Source organism: Pipistrellus kuhlii, unplaced genomic scaffold, assembly GCF_014108245.1.
Source record: "Pipistrellus kuhlii isolate mPipKuh1 unplaced genomic scaffold, mPipKuh1.p scaffold_m20_p_3, whole genome shotgun sequence".
In the NCBI taxonomy this organism is placed as follows: domain Eukaryota; kingdom Metazoa; phylum Chordata; class Mammalia; order Chiroptera; family Vespertilionidae; genus Pipistrellus; species Pipistrellus kuhlii.
In genome coordinates, this window is record NW_023425529.1 from 1412527 (window position 1) to 1436111 (window position 23585).

Here is a 23585-nt window from a genome sequence, read left to right on the forward strand (position 1 = left end):
AAGTAACACTGCCCCAGTTCTGACACAGCAGAGGTCACGGAAGAAAGACTGCAGTAGCAGCTTATCCCAGCCATTCGATTATGGAGACCCAGATCCAGCACCTCACCGTTCTAGCGGACAGGAAGAACCAGTAGCACTCCTGTGGGAAAAGGTTTCACGCCACACACACAAGTCAAAGCTGTTGGGAAGGAGACTTTTATTTTCTTCCCGTGCTGTGAAGGACATCACGTTTCCAGCTTTATCTCCTCCCTCCAGGAGAAAAGGGACAGCAGTTCCCTGGCTCTTAAGGCTAAGCTGCTTCTCTATGGAGCTAACCATGACAGGGCGAAAGGTTGGTGACTGACTCCAAATTACCAGCCAAGCATACCAACTACGGTACTACTGAGGGCAGACAAGTGACTGGAAGGCAAACTGTGGACTTGGCATTGGACCAGGAATTTAAAGACTACAAGGTCAAAATAAAAGGTAAACAACACACTGTATACAACCAACCGCAGAACCACATCTCGGGCACACTGGCCACTCAATCAGTAGCTGTCCAAGAAGGACACAGCCTCACTGCGCTAGTCCTAGGTGTCTTTGGCCTTGAGCTTCAGCAGCCAGGGCAGAGTTCTAACAAATCCTGACAACAGACGTCCCCAGCCAGGTCATCGTCGCGAGAAAGATGAACCACAGCAGATGACTCGGAACACAGGCAGGGATCCCCACTTACAGAAACCCCCAGGGGACTCTCCTGGGCCATGTGACCCTAAGGCTGATTCCTTGTCCAAACCACTCCTGTTCTAAACCTGAGTGGAGTACGAGGAAGCAAACTCAGCTGGTCTGGAGTGTCACCCGGTGGACCACCAGGGGCTGAGACCCAGGAAGAAAGACTGTAGGCCTCAACACAGCTTTTCCAAATGAGCTTTGATTATTTATTTGGAAAAAGAAAAAAGTCACAAGCAAGTGTATAAAAAATACTATTGTCCTGAATTCATTTCTAAAAAAGGGCAACAGGGAAAACCAAAAGACACTTTGGAATTGATTAGAATCTCCAGACAATGAGGGTACTGTGTAAGCATTAGGCTGTGGTTTGTGTATCTTAGAGGGTGTAAGTTTCCAAATGGAGACGTAGGACCAGATGCTATTGCTTCAGGAAAGGTGAATTATGAGCAGAAAGGCAGAATGGCGGGAAAGGCACCACATCTTTCCCCAAAAACTAAAGGGAGAGCCGGGGAGGGAGGCAGAATGTTGCTCCCTTTACCAGAGAATCTCAAAGTACTTGTCTGTCTGCCATGTTTTATGATGAGGTTTGCCCAGTGGGTTAGCAAAACCGCCAGACCAGGGCAGGGAATTCACACAGCTTTTAGTTCTGAGAACTCCTAAGAGGTTCTTGCTTATGAAATGGCAAAGTCATGGTTTCTTGGTTTTATGAAACACAGTTGAGAGATGCCCTTAGAAAGATGCTCTAATAGAGGAGATAAACTCGAATCACAATTACACTTGGCTTGAATTTGAGACTTGATCTTTAAAATGGTTTTTGTTGTTGTTTGTTTGTTTGTTTAGCTATTCTGTCAGTGTTTTATATGGAATTTGGTTGGAGACACCACCTTGGGAAAAATTGCAAGGCTTTTTTTTTTTCCTTCTGTTTTTGTCTAGCCTTTCAGTGCAAAGGCAGTAAGAATTTCTGCCTTTATATTTGTTTGTTTTTAAATATATTTTTGACTTCTGAGAGGAAGAGAGACAAAAACATCAATGATTAGAATCATTGATCAGCTGCCTCCTGTACACCCTACACTGAGCTTTAGCATTGTGGGGACCGAGCCCACAACCCAGGCATATGCCCTGACCGGCAATTGAACTATGACCCCCTTGGTCATGGGTCAACACTCAAACATTGAGCCACACCGACAGGCAAATTGTATGTTTTATAATACACTGGGAAAACCAGATCCTTTATCTCAATGAATAATAACTCATGTTTTGGCAACACTTTCCCAGCCCACCCCTCTTAGATGCCATGCCAGGCTCCACCTTCTACACCACTCACCAGGGCAGCACTCTGGCATATAGTTTTAAAAACCTCATTTGGATTCTTAACAGCCAGGCTGGAGAATCCCTCAGGGTTCTGAGCTTTATGATTTTCGTTCTCTCCCAAAATCTTCATAAAAATGAAACAATTGAACCACTTAAAGGAACCCTTGCACACACAGAAAAGGCAGGAAGTTCTCCAAGGTTAACCCTAGTTCTCAACCCCCTAATCTATGACCAAAGGGAACAGGAATCTCGCCATGGACTCAGAGGCTAGCTGAGGTCTTGCTATTTATAGAGCGTTTTCATGTCACTGTCATTGGGAGGGAAGGAGCAGCTGCAGGGAGCTTTGCCAGAATCTCACTGGCCGGAGAGGTAGTGTGCACAGAGGAAACAGCAACACTTGTTGGGAGAACAAAATACTGGACAGGGTGATCAGAAACAGAACTAGAACTATCAGGCTTTTGCCACAAACAGGAAAAAAATACACCAAACAAGAAGATGCACTGGCATTGTGTATTGAACACTCCTCCCCACCCCACCCAGGATTCTTCGTACATTGCAATAAATAGTGCAATTTTAGCAGCGGGAAATAAGGAGCGCAGGAAGTCCCACCTCCTTCATGTGTGTTTTATCCATGTGCACTCTTCCTAGGTAGCACCATTCTCCCCAGGTGCTGGGTGAGAGACAGACGGGAGTGGAGGGGGAGGGGAGGGGAGAGGTCTGAGCATGTGTGCTTGCCTTTTGGCCTCTGGAGGTGCCTGGAGGGTTCAGCAAACAGCCCTCTCCCACTCCCATGGCAGACTGCTCTGCTCAAGACAACATCCTAGAAAGGCAGGCCTGGTGGGGGGGAAACATGGTCACTGAGCCACAACCGGTGACTGGGTCTTCCAGCTGACATCCTGCTGCCTGTCAACCTCCCTCCAACCTCTGGGGCTAAGGCTGTGTTCTCGGAGGCCTCATCCTTTTAAAGGACAACGAGGCGAGGGAGAGGGTGAATGGACTGCTCATGCAGAGGTGCTGCCCTCTGCCTCCGCCACACAGGTGGTGCTGGTCTGGACCAGCCACAGGAGCTGGAGACATCAAGTACACAGACCCTCTCCCAGGCCACCTCCGGTTCCCGCACTCTGCACGCTCACTGATGGCCCCTAAGAATCTCCAAATAACTGCATCAGTTTACCTTGAGCCCCCGATCCTGTGTGGGCAGTAACAGTGTTCCCGTGAGAGACCTCTCACACTATGGCTACGAGCTGGTCAGGAGGTTGGGGGAATGGGCCTCTTTCCCAGGAACCTGAATCAACGGCCAGCTCTTCGGCCACTTTACCCCAGAACCCCTAAATACTGCCTGAGCGCTCTGCAGAGGTCAGCTTGGAAACATGCGATCATAAGCTCAGTGATATTCAACTAAAGGCAACGTCTTGATTGGCAGGTGTGCTCCAGGGAAAGGAACAAAACGGGCATGAACAGCAGGAAAGGGAGAGAAGACGGGAGAGAAGCAGGCCAAAGGGCGAGGCAGGACAGACGGGAGCGGAAAGCCTGGGCCACATGCAAAACACCGAGTGGTTCCCATAGCTCGGGCCAGGGCTTCACCTCGACAATTCATTCCAGCAAAATCAGCCCGGAGCACGGAGTGGAGGAGGAGGAGGGAGCACAGTGTTTGGTAACAAAAATAGAAAGGGTCGGGTTTGAGAAAATAGGAGATTTAAGAGATGTCATTCTAACCAGCGTGAAGTGACCAGGGCGATGACCAGCAAGACGGGAGGCACCTAGGACCCTGTGAGGCACCATCTCTAGAGCCCAGTGTTCCTAACAGAATCCAGGCCTGACTGCCCAACACCCACCGGCCTTCGCCTGCCCTACGTCTGCAGCAGCACCTCCGGCTCAGACAGCGAGCAATAGAGAGTGTACCCCAACTCGTCTATCTCTTCCGGGGTGAGCTCAGCAAATAAGTTCACCTTGGGGTTTAGGGCACTGGGCAGGACTCCGGCCTCTAGGTACCTGATGAGTCCCCTCAAGGCCTGCAGGAACCGATCGGCCAGCACATCTGGAGACCAGTCAGCCTCCTCCTGTGCCAAGTGGAGGATGACGTTGGTGAGCTGGCTGGCAGTGAGGGGGCCCAGAGCTGGCGTGGACTTGCATATGGCCTTGAGGATCTTGAGGCACAGAGATCGGCAGCCCGAGTCGGCCTGGTCCAAAGCCCACAGGCGCGCGGTCTCAGCGGGACGCAAGCTCAGCCGCCACAGGTTGTCATACTGGGCTAGCCGGTGTGGCCTGGCCACCAAGACAGTGTCACCGAGAGTCACTGACGGCAAGAAGTCAATGACAAGATGTTTGTCACGCTCATATTGCACTTCCAGAGTCAAGGCCTCTGGAGGGGGCGCCGGGCGGATCACATAGTCCAAGAGAGACCCTATGGCCGGCCAGTTGATGGAGCCGGCCACCACCTTCTCAAAGGTGTCCGCCACCGTCTTTGGGGAGAGGTAGCCCCCTACCACACAGCGGTCCCAGTAACTACTGCCGCGAGGAAAGTACTCGGGGTTCTCACGACGAACCAGGAAGAAGCCGGGGACATTCATGATGGTGTCCTCGCCGGGAATGCACGACCACAGGTTCTGCTCCAGGACAAGGGGCACAATGAGCTGGATGTGGTCCGCTGTCACCACCTGGTGAGAAGAATTAAAAAGGTTTTGAGGGATGTAATAGCTTCCTCACACACAGGTCCCTCTATCTTGTATTTCCCCAACAATAACGGAAACTAAGAATTCTTTCCTGCCAACCTTTCAGTTCCGATAGAGACATACTGAGGATTTAAACCCAGGTCTGCAGACCGCAGCTCGTCTCATGCCACATGGCACATTGTACTGAGACATGAAAGCATGCGGGACAGCCCCCACGCCTAAAGACCCGGCAAGAGGAACTAGAAAGGAGAGGCAGGGACAGGAGTGGAGGAAGGAGGAGCCTCTTATGGTTTCCTGGAAGTTGTGTGACTAAAAACCAAAGATGGATTTTTAAAGACCAAGATAAATTTTTAAAAAATGAATGAGATCTATATCTGAAAAAAAACAAGGCCCAAGATAACGATCTCCAAATGCTCCCGGTGTGCAGGGTTCAGAAGCAGTCAGACTTCAGTCTTCCCGGCAAGCCTGGGGCACTCCTCTTTTGTACAATAGCACGACTGAGCAGCACCCCGGTCAGCACCCAGCCCGGCCTGGTGAGCACTGCCTGTTACCTGCAGGTCGTCATAGAGGCTGCCGCTCAGGTACATGTCCCGGAGCGGCATGTCAGGCAGCTTGGCCCGCAGGAAGCCCCGGAGCTCAGCACATATGTCCACCGCAGCCTGCTTGGCCCGAGCCTGCTCACCGGCAGGGATGGCAGCCCGGGTCCGGTAGTAAGAAAGGAGTTTCTCCTGCAGGGACATGCGGAGTCGTGACTTCTTCAAGTCCACCTGGCCCTTCCTGGCCAGTGGCTTGGGCTGGGGTGGGCAGAATGTGTCTGCCAAGGCAAGAGAGAGAGGCATGTCAGCTCTTCCCAGCTGCCGCCACCCAGAAAGGAGAGCTCACACCACAGGCAAGTGCGAGCACGGTGCCTGGCACGTACGTGCTCGCGGGATGTTTGCTACACGCGGGAGTAGCACCGAGAGCCCACAGGGAGGGCCCAGAAGGGGCCAGGGGCGCTCTCACCTGTGTCAAAGGCCGAGGAGTCGGTGGGGAGGGTCTGCAGGGACCGGCTCAGGCCCGTCTTCATGTCCTTGTTCAGCAGCCGGGGGGAGCCCATCCAGTTTGGTTCTTCCCAGCTCCTCTTCCCCGAGTGGCCCAGGCGGGTGGGGCTGGTCGGGGCACTGATGGCCCGGTCGTACATCTGAAACAGCCAGAGGACCACACATGTTCCTGCCTGCCTGCTCCCCTCCTGCCCGGCAGCTGTAGTGAGCTCTAAGCTAGTTTCCAATACCTTGGCTTTATTCTGGATTATGGAATACTCTCTCCATGTAGAAAATAGGAAAGTTCAGGAAACATGAAATGATATAAATAAGAAACAGATTTATCCATAATGTCACCACCCAGAGATAAATGTTAATATTTTTAGTATATTTCTTTCTGGAAATGTAGGTTTAGGTAATTAGGATCTTGCTCTATATATACTTTTAAAACCTAATTTTTTTCACTTATGATTTTTGTCATTTACGCAGACCAGTAAAAATGAGCCGGTGTTCAACATTATGGTGCATCTTCTAACTATACAACACTGTACCTTCCGAATGTAAGGGTGAACTAATTTATTTAACACATACTGAGTGGCTACGACGTGCTGTGCTAGGTACAGGAGAGAGCACTAACCAGAGACCCCTGGAGCTCCCAGTCCACAGAGGGACACAGGCAAAACATCAACAAGTTAAATGCAAAGTAGGCAGAAAGGTATAATAAATGTTAAGATAGAGGAGAAAAGGGAAACCGGAAGTGTCTGCGTGGTGGGGTTGCTATTTTAAATAAGGCAGTCAAGGAAGAATCTTTTGGGTATTTATAATTTCTCACCCGCTGGGATAAACGTCTTCATTTGATTTCTTTAGGGAAGAGACCTAAAAGTAGCCTTAACTGAACTCTTGTAAGGTCTCATCTAATAACCAATGACCCAGTTGGACTCCCATGAGCAGCACCCAAGCCCGTTCCAGACCGGCTCTGCTCCCGAGGCAGCCCCTCTCCACCCGGGCTCAGCTGCAGGCACTTACCCGTTTCACAGCCAGCGTAGCGATGCCCAGCATGGCTGCTCCGCCCACCCCCAGCACCAGCCGGGCATTGGAGAGCACAAAGTCAATGGCCGTGCCGATGCCATTGTCATCCTTCTTGCCTTTGCGCTGGCCAGCGCCTGCCATTGCTCACCTGAGGATGAAGGCAGAACACAGCCGTCACCACCTGGGGCCTCACACACTGCTGGCTGACAGTCGCTGTCAAGTCCAAGAATATTTCCCCCGAACTAGAGCTATTGCCTGGGTGGCCCTTTTCTCCCCCTTTCACAGTAACAGAGCTTCACGGGAGGGGCACATGAGACCACTTGGCCAAATGAACTGCATTCCCACGTCAAACACAGAGCAAGCCAAGCCGACAGAGTTTCCTTTGTATTTCCAGGGAGGCCGGCCAGATGCCAATCATCCTCTCCAGTGGCCACTGGCACAGGGATGGGACGTATCACTCAGGTGAGGCAGCAGAATCCAGCCAAGACCACATGGACACTGCATGGTTCCCACACGTGATAGCCCCCGATCTGTGGTTGTTTTAACCAAGAGAAGCTCTGCTAATACAGTTGTAGTAGAGAGAGCCACTGGATGGAGACGCTCTAAGGCAGGGGTGGGGAACGTCTGGCCAGAGGGCCATGTTGGCCCTGCCAAGGCATTAGTGGTGAGTTGTCTGACGCAGGCTGGTTTTTAGGTAGATAATTTTTTCAGGTAGATAATAACATCCTGGCCCATGAAGGTGGTTACAAAAACCTAAATGGCTCCTGGCAGAAAAAGGCTCCCCCCTGCTCGAAGTGGTCCCTGGATGGGAGCAGCAGACAGAAGGGCATGTCCTCCCTCCGAGCAGAAGCCAGAAGGAGCCCCCCTCCCCACCCCCGGCCATTCAGTCCTGGTCCATCTGACCAACTGTAGAGTGCAGGCGGTGATGTGGGAGAACAGAAAAAAGCCTGGGTTTTTGAGTCAGAAATCCTGAGATGGAGTCCTCGCCTTTGAACCCTGAGTTATTTAACCCCTGAGCTAGGAAAGGGGGGAAATGATGAAATTTATAATTTTCGCAGGGCCTAAATCACAGAGCTGTAGTGAGGGGAAAATCCTGTATGGAAACACTTCTATACTGTCAAGTACGTTAAAATAAACTGTCAGCCGAAACCAGTTTGGCTCAGTGGATAGAGCGTTGGCCTGCGGACTGAAAGGTCCCAGGTTCAATTGCCCTCAAGGGCATGTACCTTGGTTGCGGACACATCCCCAGTAGGGGGTGTGCAGGAGGCAGCTGATCGATGCTTCTCTCGCATCGATGTTTCTACCTCTCTATCCCTCTCTTCCTCTCTGTAAAAAATCAATAAAATATATTTTTTTTAAATAAAAAATAAACAAACTGTCAAGTACTCCAAAAATTTGGGTTTATCATTGTCTTTTCAGATTTGTACCCACAGGACAAAAGTTCAACTTCCAGAAGGCAGCCAGCCATCCAGCTGCTCTCTGAGCTACCTCTGAGCTCCTGAGACAGAGGCAGGAAGGGCCTCTAAAGCTCAGGCGCATGCTGTCCTGGGCTGAAGATTAAACCCTTAAGTTGAGCAGACGGTTCCTCCTCTAGCGCAACATGCTCCCCACCCAGGGGCCTGGTGACCTGGAGGAGCGCACAGCCATGAGCTCAAGCAGGAGCTGAGGGCTTCCTCTAGGTGCCCAGTTCCAGCTGGAAGGGCTTCGCCTCCGTGCGTCCTGCCAGTGGGAGCGCCAGGCAGGGGGCGGGCTCCTCAGTGCTATCAGAGCGCTGGGCTTTGATGGGCAAAGAGTCTCCGTTTTGCAAGATAAAAAGTTCTGGAGATGTTACACCACAGGGTGGACATTTTTTTTTTTCTTGCCATTTTTAAAATATAACATTGCTTAGACGGTTTGATACAGAACAGCTTTGCTTCTCACTATGAATTGGAAGTACTACACAACTGAATACAAAGAGGAACAAAAGTACAAAACCAAATCTGTGATTTTGTTCATGTGGCATAAACAATGTGAATATTCTTAACGCTACTGAACTGTACCCTGAAAACTGGCTGTGGCCTGGCGGGCAGGGCGGGCAGGGCGGGGCAGGGCAGGGGGTGGAGAATCTGAGCACTGCCAGCATTTCAGAAACACTCCTCACCCCAACAATCCCGTCAGGCAGGCAGTCACACCATCCCCATTTCCAGACGAAGAAACGGAGACAAAGGTGGCGGCACTGGCCCAGGGTCACCATGGCAGTAAGTGGGGCCGAGATCGGAACCAGACAAGCTGCTGGGGGTAGTGGACGGGGTCTCAGGCAGCCTGCTCACATGTCCTGTTAACCACTAGAACACAAGCTTTCGGGGGCCTCTGCTTCATTCACTGCTCCGGCCCCGCCCATGGGTGACACACAGTATGTGTTGCTCAAGTGAGCTGTGAACCCGGTGGCTTTTTGTTTGTTTTTCCAAGGAGGGGGTGGTGGCGACCTGTAACCCAACTCAGACAAAACTGATTAGGAGCTCAGGACCTCACTATGTGGTTCCAGACCTGCCGTCCTTGCCGAAACCAGTTTGGCTCAATGGATAGAGCGTCGGCCTGCGGACTGAAAGGTCCCAGGTTTGATTCCAGTCAAGGGCATGTGCCTTAGTTGCGGGCACATCCCCAGTAGGGGGTGTACAAGAGGCAGCTGATCGATGATTCTCTCTCATCGATGTTTCTAACTTTCTATCTCTTCCTTCCTCTCTGTAAAAAATCAATAAAATATATTAAAAAAAAAAAAAAAAAAAAAAAGCCAATCTCCAAAGGACTGGCTTACATAAAACCTGCTGCCCTTGCCGAAACCATTTTGGCTCAGTGGATGGAGCATCAGCCTGGGGACTGAAGGGTCCCAGGTTTGATTCCGATCTGTCTGCCATCAACCTAGTGGCTGAGGACCAAAAGCCATTCCATACGGCTCCTCCCTGCTTTTCCTGTGGAAGCTGAGCAGTCCCTCCTAGCTTTCCCCTCAGTTATCCCCCATTCTTCTTTCTCCTCCTGCTTTAGCGAGCGGGTGGCCAAACCCCGCTGCCGTACGAGCCATATTTACGTCCCCCCCCCCCACCACCACCACCTCCTCGGTCCAATCTCAGCGGCCACGTTCGCTGCCTCTTGTCTCTGCCCCCAACTTCTTCTCCGGCTGCCACTGCCCCGCTTCCTCTCCCAGGACATTCGCTGCTTTCAAAGCTGTGCCGGTCCCCCTCCTATCAGCCGCCCCATCTCCTCCCCGGGGCATTCGGTGTCCTTCCGGACCGGGCCCAGCCTCCACGCCAGCCACCTGCCTCGCAGGTGCACCGTTCTAGCCAAGCCAGACTCAAGTTTCCAGCACAAAGTGCAGCTGCACCTCACTGGCTGCTGCTTCCCATCTCCTCAGCAGCCTCAAATGTCCCCTTTCCTGCAGCTCCCGGGTCCCTGCCACCTGCCCCAGGCAGCTAGGTTCCTGTCCGTGTCTCTGTGCCCTGGCCCCCTCCGTTACAGCTGCTCGTGCCGCAGTTACTTCCTGCTGATCTCTGAGACCAACTCCCTGGGTGGACAGCACCATCACCTCTACCCCAGCGCCTACAGGAAGGCCAGCACATGGAAGGCCCTCTGGGGAAGCTGCTGAATGACATACGACCATTAGGTGACACTCAGTAGGACTTCAGGAACAGTGGTATCGGGAGCAATCCTAAGTAACCCTCAGGGCTGTGTGTGCATGCTCACTGAATTCTCATGGCCTGAAGAGGGAGTATGTCCATTTTACACACGAGGCAATGGAGGCCTAAACCCCGCTGTCCCCCGACGTCTGTACCCTCTGCTTGCTTTACAGCACAGACCGCTGTCCCGGGATCTACAGTAGTTATGTTTTGGGGGATGTGGTCAGACCCGCAGGATAACTGAATGTACAGAAGAATGAGCCAGCCTGGAATTAAACCCTAATCATTTTAAGCGATGTCTTTTCTCACGTTTTCACAGTTAAACCGTTATATGTGAACTAGAATGGTGATAACAGTCCCATTCTGGCAGGGCTTAAACTCAGGGCCTCTTTTCTCAGTAAGGGGACAGACCTCTGTTCATGTGTCTGCCGTTTCTCCGCTGATTTCTAATGATTAAAGGACTTCAGTCCCTAAAAGGAAAGGGTCTCCCGCTCCAGGTCCCCGGCATCAGAAAAAAAACAAAAAACGACACCGCCGACACGGGTGTGGCTCAGTGGTTAGAGCGTCGGTCTGTGGACTGAAGGGTCCCGGGTTCGATTCCGGTCACGGGCCTACCTACCTGCAGCTGCTACTGCATCTGTGAGGCGGGGGTGGGCGCGCAGGCGGTCCGCAGAAGGCACCTGTGCCCTCCCTCCCTGGGAATCAGGATGGACGAGGACAGGAGAGGGTCTTAAATCAGGCCCCCCAGTCTGCGCTGGAGGAAGACCAGGCCCTTTTCCAGCTGCCTCTCCCGGGCCTTGGGATCCTCTAGCTTCTGATTTTTCCGGAACTCACGGCGGATGGAGGCGAGATAGAAGTCCCGGTCGGTGTAGCGGAGCTCCCGGCCCTGGCGCAGCAGAGCCCGGTAGAGACTCAGCACCGCCTCTCGGCTCCACGGGGCCATGGGGGACGCGCAGGGGCTGGGCGCCAAGCTGTAAGCAGGAGGGAAACAGAAGCCTGGAGTCAGAATTAGTGACAGAAGGGCTACGGAGACGATCTAAAAGTCAAGAGTCCTTCCTGAACGTCTCAGACGCCCCCAAGGCCGCACTGTAAGTTAGGGACAGGGTCAGGGCCAGACCCCAGCCTCTCATCCTGCTCCTGGGAAGCACAGTTTATGCTGAGGGGCCAGGGCTGGGAAACTGAACTGTCTGGGCCTGCATCCTCCCTCCTCGGCTTATCACATGACTTCCACGTGACTTTGGACAAAGCATTTCCCCCCTCTGAGCATCCGCCTTCTCCCTTGCAAAATGGGAATATTTGTTACCAGAAGCTGCTACATAGTTGAGAACAGTGTGATAACACATGTAAAGCATCTGTAACAGCATTTCAGCGCAGGGGTGGTCCAGGCTGCCCAGAAGACCCTCAGACACACATGAATCCTGAGCTCATCGCCGTGGGCAGATTTCTTAGCCCCTCTGCCTTACCTGCTTCCCACCCGGAAAGTGAGGATTCAAACTGCATTCTGCCCAAATGGCTGGTATGAGGGTAAGAGGAGGTAACGTATGGGCACATGTCTGGCACAGCACTTGGCACATACCAAGACTCCATCTAACTCGGATGGCGATCACTAGTGCCACGGAGCCTGGTATGTAAAGGCTCAATAAACGGATTTCGTTCCTCGTGAACTGCCACCATCCCCTTCCAGGAACAGGGTGCTGGCGTTAGTAAAGTGCTTTGTCACCCATCATATTTACATGAAGGAACCTAGGAGGTGGTCAGGGGTCATAGTAACAGTGAACACTTACTGCTTACTATGTATCACACATGTTCTAAGCATATCCCACATCTCACTCTATCAACAGTCCCAGGCCATCGTCAGCGGGGAGCCTGCAGCTCCAGGGAGAAGTCACCTGCCCAGGGACCAGGGTGGCTGCACCCTGACCCCCATTCCGGCCTCGGGAGGGAGGAGGGTGCCCTCTAGCCGGGGCCCCACCATGTGCGGCTCCCAAACTTCCCCAGCGCAGCGCCGGGCACACACCAGGAGCTGGAAAACCAGGTTGATGAAGGGGAACCCCACAACGCCCCTGCGCGGGAGAATGAGCCCCCCGTTCCACAAATAAAGGAATGAGACTGCGGGGGGCGGGAGGATCTGAACTCTGGGCCCAAAGTCAGCGAGCCATCAGCCTCTGGCCGGGCCGGACCAAGCCCTGTCCCTGCCCCTTTCCTCGAATGTAGAGCTACCCCCACCCCCACCCCGGCCCCGAGGCCGCGCCAGCGGGAGACGAACCAGAAAACCAGCAGGGAACGTGCTCTATGAGGTGGGAGGCGACTGTCACGTAAGGCTGTTCGCACGGGTCCCCCTGGGGAGGGCGGCGAGGGCCCGGCAGGTCCCAGTCCCCCGCCGGCCGGGGGGAGGGGGGAGCCGTGTCGGGGTGGGGGACCCAAGGGCCGGAGCGGCTCCGCAGAGATGGCCCAGGGCGGGCCGGGGAGACCCCGGCGGCCAGGCCCGCAGCCCCGGCCCCGGCCGGATGGGGGCGCCGGGCAGCGCCCCGAGAGGAGCTCGGCGAACCCGGCCCCGACCCCCCCGCACTCACCCGCGGGCCGCGCTACGACTCCTCGGGACTCGCCTCTCGCCCGGTTCCTCTCCCCGGGTCACCCAGCAACATGGCCCCTTCACTTCCGGGACACGACCTTGTGCGCGGGGCGGAGGGGCGGGACTGAGGGAGGACGGCGGCGGCTGGGGGCGGGAGGACTTCCGGTCTCCTCGCCTTTAGGGGCGGGGCCTGGGCTGCGCGGGTCACGCCCCCTGGGTCGGACCTTGTCCGCAGCCCTGAGACCACGCCTCCTTCGTGATGTCATCTAGGGACCCGGAGATGTCGTGTTGCCGGGGATGCTGACCTAGAATAAGGACTTTCCAGCCGAAATCGGTTTGGCTCAGTGAATAGCGCGTCGGCCTGCAGACTGGAGGATCCCGGGTTCGATTCCGGTCATGGGCCATGCCCCCTTCATCCACACACTTGGGGGCCTCCTTGGGGCCCACTGAAATGTCTGCACAGTGAGGGCTCTTGAGCGGGTCAACGACAAAACCGGCCAAAACCGGCCAGGCCCTGCTTCCCAGTTTATCCCCCAGTTTCGCTGTCTCCCAGCAGCTCTGAGGCAGGAGCCATGCCTTCTGGAACCTGGGAACCTCTCCCCCAGTGCCTCCTGTGCCCAGCTCGGAGGGAAGCCAAGGAACGCTCCCAGTTCCACGCCACCGTTTAGCTCATTGCCCTCTGGCCATTTCCTAATCTCTCCCCGCCTGGGACTGTTGAGGATTGAAATCCTCAGCCAGTTTGGCTCAGTGGATAGAGTGTGGGTTCGATTCCCTTGAGTATCTGGGTTGCAGGTTTACTCCTGGCCCAGTTGGGGTGCGTGGGGAAGGCTATGTGTCTCTCTCACATTAATATTTCTCTCTCGCACCCTGACTGGTTTGGCTCAGTGGACAGAGCATCGGCCTGCAGACTGAAGGGTCCCAGGTTCGATTCCGATCAAGGGCATGTACCTTGGTTGCGGGCACATCCCCAGGAGGGGGTGTGCAGGAGGCAGCTGATGGATGTTTCTCTCTCATTGATGTTTCTGACTCTCTGTCCCTCTCCCTTCCTCTCTGAAAAAAGTCAATAAAAATATATTTTTTAAATTTCTCTCTTTCCCTCCCGATCCCTCCCTTCTACTCTCTAAAAATCAGTGGACGCCGAAACCGGTTTGGCTCAGTGGATAGAGTATCCACCTGCAGACTGAGAGGTCCCAGGTTCCATTCCAATCAAGGTCATGTACCTTGGTTGGGGGCACATCCCCAGTGAGAGCTGTGCAGGAGGCAACTGATCAATGTTTCTCTCTGTGAACGAAAGGTGCCACATGCTAACCTCACAAGCTCAGGGGAGGCCTGCGTGGCAGTCTTGCAAACTCAGAGACCTAAGATAACCACAGAAGATGGTTTGAAAATTAAATATCTAACTACAAACAGGTTATAGAGGGTAGTCATGTCCTAGGCCAATATTTTCCCTGACAAAGATCAACTTAGATCTTTCCTGAGCCCTTTTGCCAGTTTGTCTTTAAGATAACATTTCTGTGAGATATCTGGTTAACTTATAACTTCCCTTTTTCTGGAGCCCCTGGGGCATAAAAAATGTGGTGGGCACCAGGACAGATGCCTCAAATTCCTTCTTTATCATATTAATTGTTCCTGCACTCACCTTAATACTTGTCCATCATTTTACTTTTTATCCAATGCCAGGGGTTTCCCACCGCTTTGCTTTCTCCCGCCTCCTTAATCCATCACCAAATGAATTTCATGTAACCCACCTATGTCCCTCCTTTGATTGCAATGTATAAATATAGAAATGTAACCTGCCATTCTCCGGAGCGTTATCTCAATCCATTGAGGTTCTGCTTCCCGGCTTATGTCGACAGTTTGGCTCAAATAAACTCAACAATTCTTTACAGGTTTCAATGTTTTTTTCATTAACATCTCTCATTGATGTTTCTGGCTTTCTATCCCTCTCCCTTCCTCTCTGTAAAAAAAAAAAAAAAAAAAAAAAAAAAAAAAAAAAAAAAAAAAAAAAAATCAATAAAATATATATTTTTAAAATAAAAATTAAAAAATCAGCGGAAAATATATCCTGGGTGAGGATTAATAACAAAAACAAAAGGTACCTAGCACTTAAGGAGTGGTAGCTCCTCCATTCACTGATACAAAAAATCATCCTTGCCAAAACCGGTTTGGCTCAGTTTGGCCTGAGGACTGAAAGGGCCCAGGTTTGATTCCGGTCAAGGGCATGTACCTTGGTTGTGGGCACATCCCCAGTAGGGAGGTGCATGGGGGGAGAGGGGGCAGCTGATTGATGATTCTCTCTCATCGATTTTTCTAACTCTATCCCTTTCTCTTCCTCTCTGTAAAAAATCAATAAAATATATTTTAAAAAATAAAATAAAATAAAATAGAAAAGAAATTGTCTTTGAGGGCCTCTGATGTGCAGCCACTGTCACAGGCATTGCAGAGAACAGAGCTCAAAACCGGGTTTCCTGGTTGCTCAGTCTCCAAACACCTCCAGGATCTGACACTGCCTTCAGGGTGGCCCCCTCCCTGGGGGAGCCCTGTCTGACTTTATGGGATGAGAAAACCAAGGCCCAGAGGTCTGGCACTTTCTCCAGGGCCCCAAGCTGGGCCCTGAGAAGCTCTCAGTGGAACCCAAGTCCTTCTGACTCCGAAACGGGCTCTTTCCACTCCCCCGGGGCTGCCCTACTTTGCTCTTTAAACAAATGATTTTGTGACCCAGATAAATCTAAACGGTGGCATTTCCAGCTGGAAGACCTTTCATATCGCTCCTGACCCTGCTGTTCTATAGAATAATATTTTAGGAGAGGAGGGAGGGTCTCCTGGGCATGGGGGGTACGGGGGGGGGGGCAGGGAGGGGAAGAGGTGCCCTTCAATCAGCTCCCCCAGCCTCTCCTTGTCTTCAGAGTTTTCTCTTCACAACTCACAAGGCTCCTCCTGCCTCCGGTGCCTCCAGGGCAGTGTGCGGAGAGGGGCGGAGGGGGAGAAGACGGGCAGTGAGGCCGGTGTCTGGCACCCACGTGCACCCGCGGTGGCTTGTAGACTGGAGACCCCAGCCAGGGGCACTGACCCCGGCCTCAGGGCTCTGCCAGGTCTCACGGACCAGGGCCTTCTGGGATGGCTCTGAGGGGTCCTGCAGCTTTGTGTGACCCCTGAATGATGACGACAGCTCCTCATGGGATCATGAGGGAGAGAGGGAAGCACTTATCCCACCAGTCGCTCACACAGAGTAGGCCTTTCATTGTGGAATAAGTTCATTAACATTTTCCTGGGGTTTGGGAGAGAGGGCCATTTCCCCGGAGTCAGGCCGGTCTAGCCTAAGTGGGAAGGATGCACAGGGGACAGTGACTTATGTTGAGCTTGCCTTGGTTTCCTCCTCTGTGAAGGGGACAGACATGGACGAAACATCTCTGCTGAGGGACCGTGAGAACCAGCACTGTTGTTCCCGGGGTACTGACCAAGTAAGTAGGCAGTCGCCTGTTCACCATTCCGTGAGCACCTCGTGTGAGCCAGGAGCAGAGGGGAGAAATAACACACGCAGTTCCTGTCCTGGGGCGTGCGGGTGGAGGGAGGAGACAGACGAGCACACGGACAGGCTCCAGGAGAGAAGCGCCTGGGACCCAGGGCAGAAGCAGGGGAGTGGGCACTGTTAGGTCCGGGCAGGGGGGAAGCCCAGAGCCCATGCAAGCAGCTGCAAGGTGGATGGTGGCAGAGATAGCTGGCGCCTTCCTAGGGCCTTCCTGGACCCCTGGCCTGAAGCAGGAATTCCACCTCTCATGCCCCCCCCCTCCCCCTCCCCCGGAAACAGCTGTATAAAAGAGGTACCTGTGCCGCCTTTTGGCGCAAACTTCCCTGGCCCACCCCGGACCAGCGAGCTTCGTCCCGGAGCACAGATTAAAACCTCCCCCCCTTTTGATCGCCTGGACTCCGTGTCTTTTTTTTATTTATATATATATTTTATTGATTTTGTACAGAGAGGAAGGGAGAGAGATAGAGAGTTAGAAACATTGATGAGAGAGAAACATTGATCAGCTCCCTCCTGCACACCCCCTACCGGGGATGTGCCCACAACCAAGGTACATGCCCTTGACCGGAATCGAACCCGGGTCCCTTCAGTCCCCAAGCCAACGCTCTATCCATTGAGCCAAACTGGTTTCGGCTGGACTCCGTGTCTTGCTTCTGTGTCGCAAACCTCTCAGCTGGAGCCTTACAGGCACCCCTAGCCGGAGCACAGGTGGGAGCTGAGGCTGGCCGGGCGAGCGTCCGGAGGCAGCCAGCGAGGACTGATGGCCTACAGGCGTGCCTCAGGCTGGGGCACCAGCACCCTTAGGCGTGGGTTTGAATCCCAGCTCCACCTCCTGATGGCTGGGTGACCTTCTACAAGGTTCTCCACCTCTCTGAGCCTTAGTTTCTCCGCTCATAAATCTAAGTGCCTGGGCAATGAGACCTCAACACGCACACCTGCCGACTAAACGCAGGAGAGATGAGCAGGGCAGGCAGATGTGTGTGGCAGGAATGGTAACCACGGCTGAGGTTTTAGGGAGCCTGGAGGGTGGAACACGGAGGAGTGTAGACAGAGCTCCCACGGGAGAGCTCACAGGCCTGGAGCCCAAAAAAAGCAGGAGCAGAGTCCACGATGAGACTGAGAGAGGCAGGGCCCAGCAGCCGCCCGGGGGATCTGGCCCAGATCCAGCTGCAGAGGGGAGTCCGCGTCATGGCAGACTTGGGGGCCGGGCCACTTTGGGGGGCTAGCCTGGTGGGCTGAGCCCTGCAGGAGGCCGGCCTCAGGCCCCCACGGTGTCCCTGGTGAGAGCCACCAGTGGCCAGGCTTCCTGAGCCTGTCCCGTGGCCGGCACTGGCCGCCGACCCCAACTCACACCGCCCCCTGAGGACAGGACTGCGGAGGAGACGCGAGGGGGAGGAGACAGTCGTTTTTCTGGGAAGGCAAAGGGCAGGACGAGAGGACAGATGGTGGAGAGCGCTGTCAGAGGGATCGTGAGGGCACAGAGGAGGCGGAGGGAGAGGGAGCGAGCAGGCCGGGGGGGCAGCGGGGCAGGCAGGGTGCCAGGCTCCCCTGCAGAAGGCAGAGAGGGCGATGCCCTGGCCTGGGGCCTCCGTCTCACCAGTTCATTCCCTTCACGTTGCTCGGTTGGTCCCTGATGAAACGGAGTCCCTCTGCAGGTGCTTGTGGCCCTGATTGGAGGGAAACTGCTTTTGGATGACAAGACGGAAAGCTCAGCCCGCCGCCTCCACTTCCCCAGCCTCCGGGGAGGACTCAGAGCGCAGGTGCTGTGATCGCCCCCTGGTGGAGGAGGCGGCCAGCGGGCCAGGGGCCCGGAAATCACTCTCAGACAGCTCCGCCTCCCTCACAACGGGGGTCTGCTCTAACCAGATGTCACCGAGTCTGCACTGGCCAGACTAAATCTGAAACCCTGCACAGGAGGGAGGTGGAAGTGAGTGAACTCCTTGCTGCCCGTGTTGTGTCAAAGGGTGAGGAAATGTAAGCTTGCTGGGTTTTTTTGGTGTTTTTTTTTTAATATATTTTATTGATTTTTTACAGAGAGGAAGGGAGAGGGATAGAAAGTTAAAAACATTGATGAGAGAGAAACATCAATCAGCTGCCTCCTGCACACTCTCCACTGAGGATGTGCCCGCAACCAACGTACATGCCCCTGACCGGAATTGAACCGAGGACCCTTCAGTCCGCAGGCTGACGCTCTATCCACTGAGCCACACCGGTTTCGGCTAAGCTTGCTTGCTGAATACCCTCCCTTGGCCAAGCCACAGGCATAGGGGGTGGGGCCTGGCAGGGGTGCGGGCTCAGAGTCCAAATCCCAGCATCTCTACTCCACACCCCTGCAGCCTCTGTGAGTTTCAGGGCAGGAGAAAGATGGGGAGGCTGAGTACAGTGCCAGCCCAGAGCCATTGCTCAATGCATGTTACTCATTTTTCTTTCATGTCCTTTATCCCCACAGATCCCTACTACTCTCCTGTGCGGGCTGCATCTCAATGGACCCATTTCACAGATGAGGCGGCACCCTCCAGGCCGACTACAGCCCCCACCTTCTCATCCTCCAGGGGCAAACAGGAGGTCTGTGTGCTGGATTGGGCCAAGAGCTTTGTAAGCCCCAGGCAGCTACAAGAGCCAGCTTTTCTGGTTTCCTCAAATATTTAGATCTTGCAACACTAGGCTCGCCACCTACGAAGAGAATAGCCATCACCTTTGGACAGAGTCTGAGCTCCCCAGCTTACCCACCCCCACCACTCCCTGTTGTCTCACCCAGGAGTGCTCCCTCCTCTCCGTTGCCTGTCGGGCTCCTGTAGTCTCCGAGCCCGAGTTTCTCATCTACGTGGGAAGGAAAAGGAATCCAAGAGAAAGCCCGATGCCCCAGAGCCACGGTGAGTGTGCTCCCGGACTTACCTTCCCAGCTGCCTCACAAGGCTCTGGCCTTTCAAATAGAGAATGAAAACCAAAATGGCATAGCTCGTTCTGAGCTTGGACTCAAGTCCAAGGTCAATGCCTCTGAAGTCCAAAAGAAACTGAAGCCGAAGCCCTGTGTGCAGCCTGGAGCTGGACGCCTGAGGGGAATGGGGACCTGCAGAGCCCCTGCCCTCTGCCAGGAGTTCCAGGAGTGCAGATCGGAGAGCCGAGGATACCCCAGTTACAGAGGGAGCGTTACAGGAGGAAGGTGGGGATGGGGGGTGTAGGGTTACTGGGCTTAGGGTCAGGGCATAATGAATGGCAGCTGTCATAGCAGTTAGAGACTGACTGAGAGTTTGTCCAGTTCCGCCCCTCCCAGCCGGACCCAACACACACACACACACACACACACACACACACGCCCCAGCCCAGAGAGAAAAACTGGAAAGACTGGCCAAAACCGGTGTGGCTCAGTGGATAGGGCATCAACCTGTGGACTGAAGGGTCCTGGGTTCGATTCTGGTCAAGGGCATATGTGCATTGGTTTCAGGCACATCCCCAGTAGAGGGTGTGCAGGAGGCAGCTCATCGATGTTTCTCTCTCATCGATGATTCTAACTCTCTATCCCTCTCTCTTCCTCTGTAAAAAATCAATAAAACATATTAAAAAAAAAAACAAAAACAAAAAACTGGAAAGACTGGCCAGACTGTACTTCCCCAACTTTTTATGTCTTTGGTGTATTCCTCTGGGATTCACTGTTTGGTGTGAGGAGGGATTGTGACCGGGCTTTCCTCTACATGGCTGTCAGATGTGTATGCATTAACACTTGCACCATTAAAGCTACCTTTATCCTCTACGATGCCACGGACAGCCGCGGGCTCACGCAGCCTGTATCCGAGGACACACCTGCCGGCCCCCAGCATCCTGTGACTTTGGGACTTGCTGACCGCGGGTCAGCGTGACCTCCCCCAGGTCACAGCTCTGACGGGGCGACTTTCAGTTCCCAGCGCCACTCAGGTCTGTGCTGAGGATCCGCCGGAGCCAGCGACCGGAGCTGGTCTCTGCTGGCTGCTCCCTCTGCACCTGCTCCCTTCGCCCCTTTCCAGCCGCCTCCTCCCGGCCTGGCCTGGCGCACTCCTTCAGACCAGGCCTGCAGGGGGCCTGGCTGCCTGCCCATCAGGTGACTACTCCCTTCGGAGGAGACGGCAGGGGGTAGCGACAGGACTGCGGGTGACAGCACTGCAGGTCACGGGAGCCACGAACTGTTGTCAAGTTGAAGGGTAGTGACGGAGCAGACCTGGAAGGCAGAGGGGCTGCGCCCCAGGGCGCCTTTCACGTCATAGACTGCGGAGCTACCGTGTTTCCCCGAGAATAAGACATCCTCCGAAAATAAGACCTACTTACAGGTTTCCTTCTGAGTGAAATATAAGGCATCCCCCCGAAAATAAGCCCCACCCCCCACCCCGGGCTAAACATGAAAGATTTGGTCCACTGATTCTGAAAGAAATGGAGTCACAAGAAATTCGCCAGGAAATTCAGGAATTGGATTGTTAGGATGATGTTCCAGAAGATGATGACATAATTGTCATTGAATAAATGAGTAAATTCTTGATACTGTAGGATTCACAGTTTGTCTGGTTTGTGTTGACAACTACCGTACTATCGTACCGTATGCAGGTAATAAATTTCCTTCATTTTAATTTAACAATAAATGTGTCCCGTATTCTTCTTCATGGAAAAATAAGACAACCCCTGGAAATAAGACCTAGCGCATCTTTGGGAGCAAACATTAATATAAGACACTGTCTTATTTTCGGGGAAACAGGGTAGTTGCCTGTGTCTTCTGACATGTCTTTGGCGGGAGGCAGTGCGTTGTCTTGTTCTTTAGAACAAGATGGCAGTCTTCCAACAGGTGGAAGCAAAGTGTCTGGAGGAAGGGCTGCCTTCCCAGTTTGCATGAAGGCCTGTGTGGAGAAGGTGGTGGAGGGCCTGGAGGAGGGAGAAGGAGGAGCAGGGGGTGATTTCTGCGTTGCCAGGTCAGGGTCTGGACTGCGTGGCAACCCCAGGGCTTAAGACGAGATGTGTTCCCAGAGGGTGAGCAGGGCTGGGAGGGCCCTACTGCCGGGTTCTTTTCTCAGCCTTAAAAGGGCTCAGCATTCTGCCGAGACCGGTTTGGCTCAGTGGATAGAGCGTCAGTCTGCGGACTGAAGGGTCCCAGGTTCGATTCTGGTCAAGGGCATGTACCTTGGTTGCGGGCACATACCCAGTGGGGGGTGTGCAGGAGGCAGCTGATCGGTGTTTCTCTCTCATCGATGTTTCTAACTCCCTATCCCTCTCTCTTCCTCTCTGTGAAAAATCAATAAAATATATTTTAAAAAAAAGGGGGGGGGGCGTTCAGCATTCTGGAGAAAGGGGCTGATGTGTAGATTCAAGGAGTCCAAAGATGAAAGATTTTGAAAGGCACTGGGGGTCAGGGGAGCTTTAGCTAAAGGAACTTAAGACTACCCCTTGTCTAAGGACCCCGTGCTATTTATTACCACAATTTGTCCTGAGGTGGAGACATACACTTCAAAGGGTAGGGTATCAAAGGATATCGTCAGATTGGGGAATAGCCTACAGCTGTTCAGGTGTTTGGCCAACAGGAGGCAATAAAATGCTCTGAGCTGTCTGGCAGCAAGCAGTTATCCTATTCAGGTTTGGGGGAAGTGCCATTTAGCCGTTTCAAGCAGGTAAACTACATATGTGGCTCACCCTTGTTGAGCCCCTCAAGCTTCACCAACCTTTTGGTGAAACTCTTGTCATTATCACATGCTGGAATTGGTTCCCGGCACCCTAGGTGTGGTTTATTTACAATAGATGGCGAGTTCTGATGTTTCTACATGTTCTTCGTCCTTTGAGTCTTAGAACTTGACCCCCGGGTGCCCTCCTGCTGGGTCGCTGGCCAAACAGCCTTCCCTTCCCTGGGGGTCTCGGCAATCCACAGGCCACACGCAGGCTGGAGAACGGGAGGAGCCCTCACCAAACACAGCTCCGCAGTGGGAAAGTGAGGAGTGCTGTGGAGGGGTGAGTGAATCCCTTGAGGAAGGGAGCTGCCCTGGTCAGCCAGGGTGCCAGGGTCTTTGGGGTCAACATCCACTAAAATCACTAATAACACAAGTTAGAGGCCTGGGATGGGTCGCCCAAGGAAGCGTGAATTATGTGCACATCGTGTCAGCACAATGCAGTGGGGTTTGGGGAGCACTCCGGGCCCCGGGCAGAGTGATGGGGACACAAAAGTGAGGAGCACGCTCTAGACAAGACAGATGCCCCAGAGGTGCCCGCTGTCAGCGTTCATCCCGAAGCCCCACCACTTCCTGTGAAAGTTCTGGAACCTCCATTCCCTCACCTGTAAGAGCGCGAAGAGGACGTGCCCGGCTCCTCTGCACCTTCGACACTTCGACGCGCCCCTAGCGTGGCCTCTGCGTTGTCTGTTGCTTCCTAGGCTTGTTTTTTAGGATTCTACTTCTCCGTCACGCTAGCCTTTACACGCCTGCCTGCCCATTTGGCAGCAGCGTCTGCACAGCTGCCTGGAACCCAGCGTGGCCTCCAGCGAGGAGGAAAACTGGGAAGCGTGGCCGCTGCAGCGACATCTCACCCTCCCACTAGGGGGCAGTGCAGGACCGTCAGAAGGGCGGCGGGGACTGGTCCTAAATCCCACCCGGGAGCTGAGTGCCTTGGAGCAATTCTACCCTTAATCTCCCTAAATCCTAGCCTCCCCACCTCCCATCTCCCAGGATGGAGAGCGGGAGGACACCCCCAATACCATTAAATTCCACAAGAGAAAAGCTGACCCCCAGTGACCACTGTCATCCATCCCACAGGATCACTAGCAGGTGAGGTAATTGTACAACGTGCCCGGCACGTCTACAGTAGATGCTCAACAGCTGGGTACTCCTGCTCCTGCGGGAGCCTGGGTGACCCTGCACCCAAGGGAGATTTATTCAGTAATGTCTGGAGACATAGCTGGGGCCACACTTGGGGGACTGGGTGCTAGTGGTGTCTAGTGGGTAGGGGCCGGGGACGCTGCTAACCGCCCTGTCACGGACAGCCTGACACAAAGAATGGCCCGGCCCACAGTGTCAGCGGCGCCAAGGCCGAGAAACCCTGGCTCCTCCCGGTGGACGTGGCGCTCCTGGAGGCCAGAAAACGGCGGGTCCATTTCTACGT

At 53.8% G+C, this 23585-nt stretch overlaps 2 protein-coding genes across 3 annotated transcripts; both read right to left on the reverse strand.

Annotated features, from left to right (window-relative positions):
• Positions 1-1627: 1627 nt before the first annotated feature.
• MIEF1 (mitochondrial elongation factor 1) lies at positions 1628-6877 on the reverse strand. The gene is made up of 4 exons (XM_045587469.1): positions 6734-6877; positions 5691-5868; positions 5240-5502; positions 1628-4673 (listed from the first exon to the last, which is right to left on the reverse strand). Exons 1-4 carry the CDS (start codon positions 6875-6877, stop codon positions 3867-3869), a joined length of 1392 nt encoding a protein of 463 aa, XP_045443425.1. The 3' UTR covers positions 1628-3866.
• On the reverse strand, positions 5737-11990 carry LOC123653110 (MIEF1 upstream open reading frame protein). 2 transcript variants are annotated; one of them, XM_045587471.1, is made up of 3 exons: positions 11963-11990; positions 11006-11357; positions 5737-5868 (listed from the first exon to the last, which is right to left on the reverse strand). In XM_045587471.1, the coding sequence occupies exons 1-2, from the start codon at positions 11971-11973 to the stop codon at positions 11117-11119; spliced, it is 252 nt and encodes an 83-aa protein (XP_045443427.1). In that variant the 5' UTR covers positions 11974-11990; the 3' UTR covers positions 5737-5868; positions 11006-11116. The 2 variants fall into 2 exon arrangements, with proteins under 2 accessions (XP_045443427.1, XP_045443426.1); XM_045587470.1 differs by lacking the exon at positions 5737-5868 and adding an exon at positions 6729-6884 and having other exon boundaries at positions 11963-11985.
• Between the last annotated feature and the right edge of the window lie 11595 nt (positions 11991-23585).

Bases quoted from the DNA above. Each gene is read 5' to 3' on its own strand.
- MIEF1 (XM_045587469.1), bottom strand. From the start codon at position 6,877: ATGGCAGGCGCTGGCCAGCGCAAAGGCAAGAAGGATGACAATGGCATC. The intron at 5,869-6,733 runs GTAAGTGCCTGC...TGGCTGTTTCAG, and splicing joins CTACGCTGGCTGTGAAACGG to ATGTACGACCGGGCCATCAG. The intron at 5,503-5,690 runs GTGAGAGCGCCC...TTGCCTTGGCAG, and splicing joins CTCCTCGGCCTTTGACACAG to ACACATTCTGCCCACCCCAG.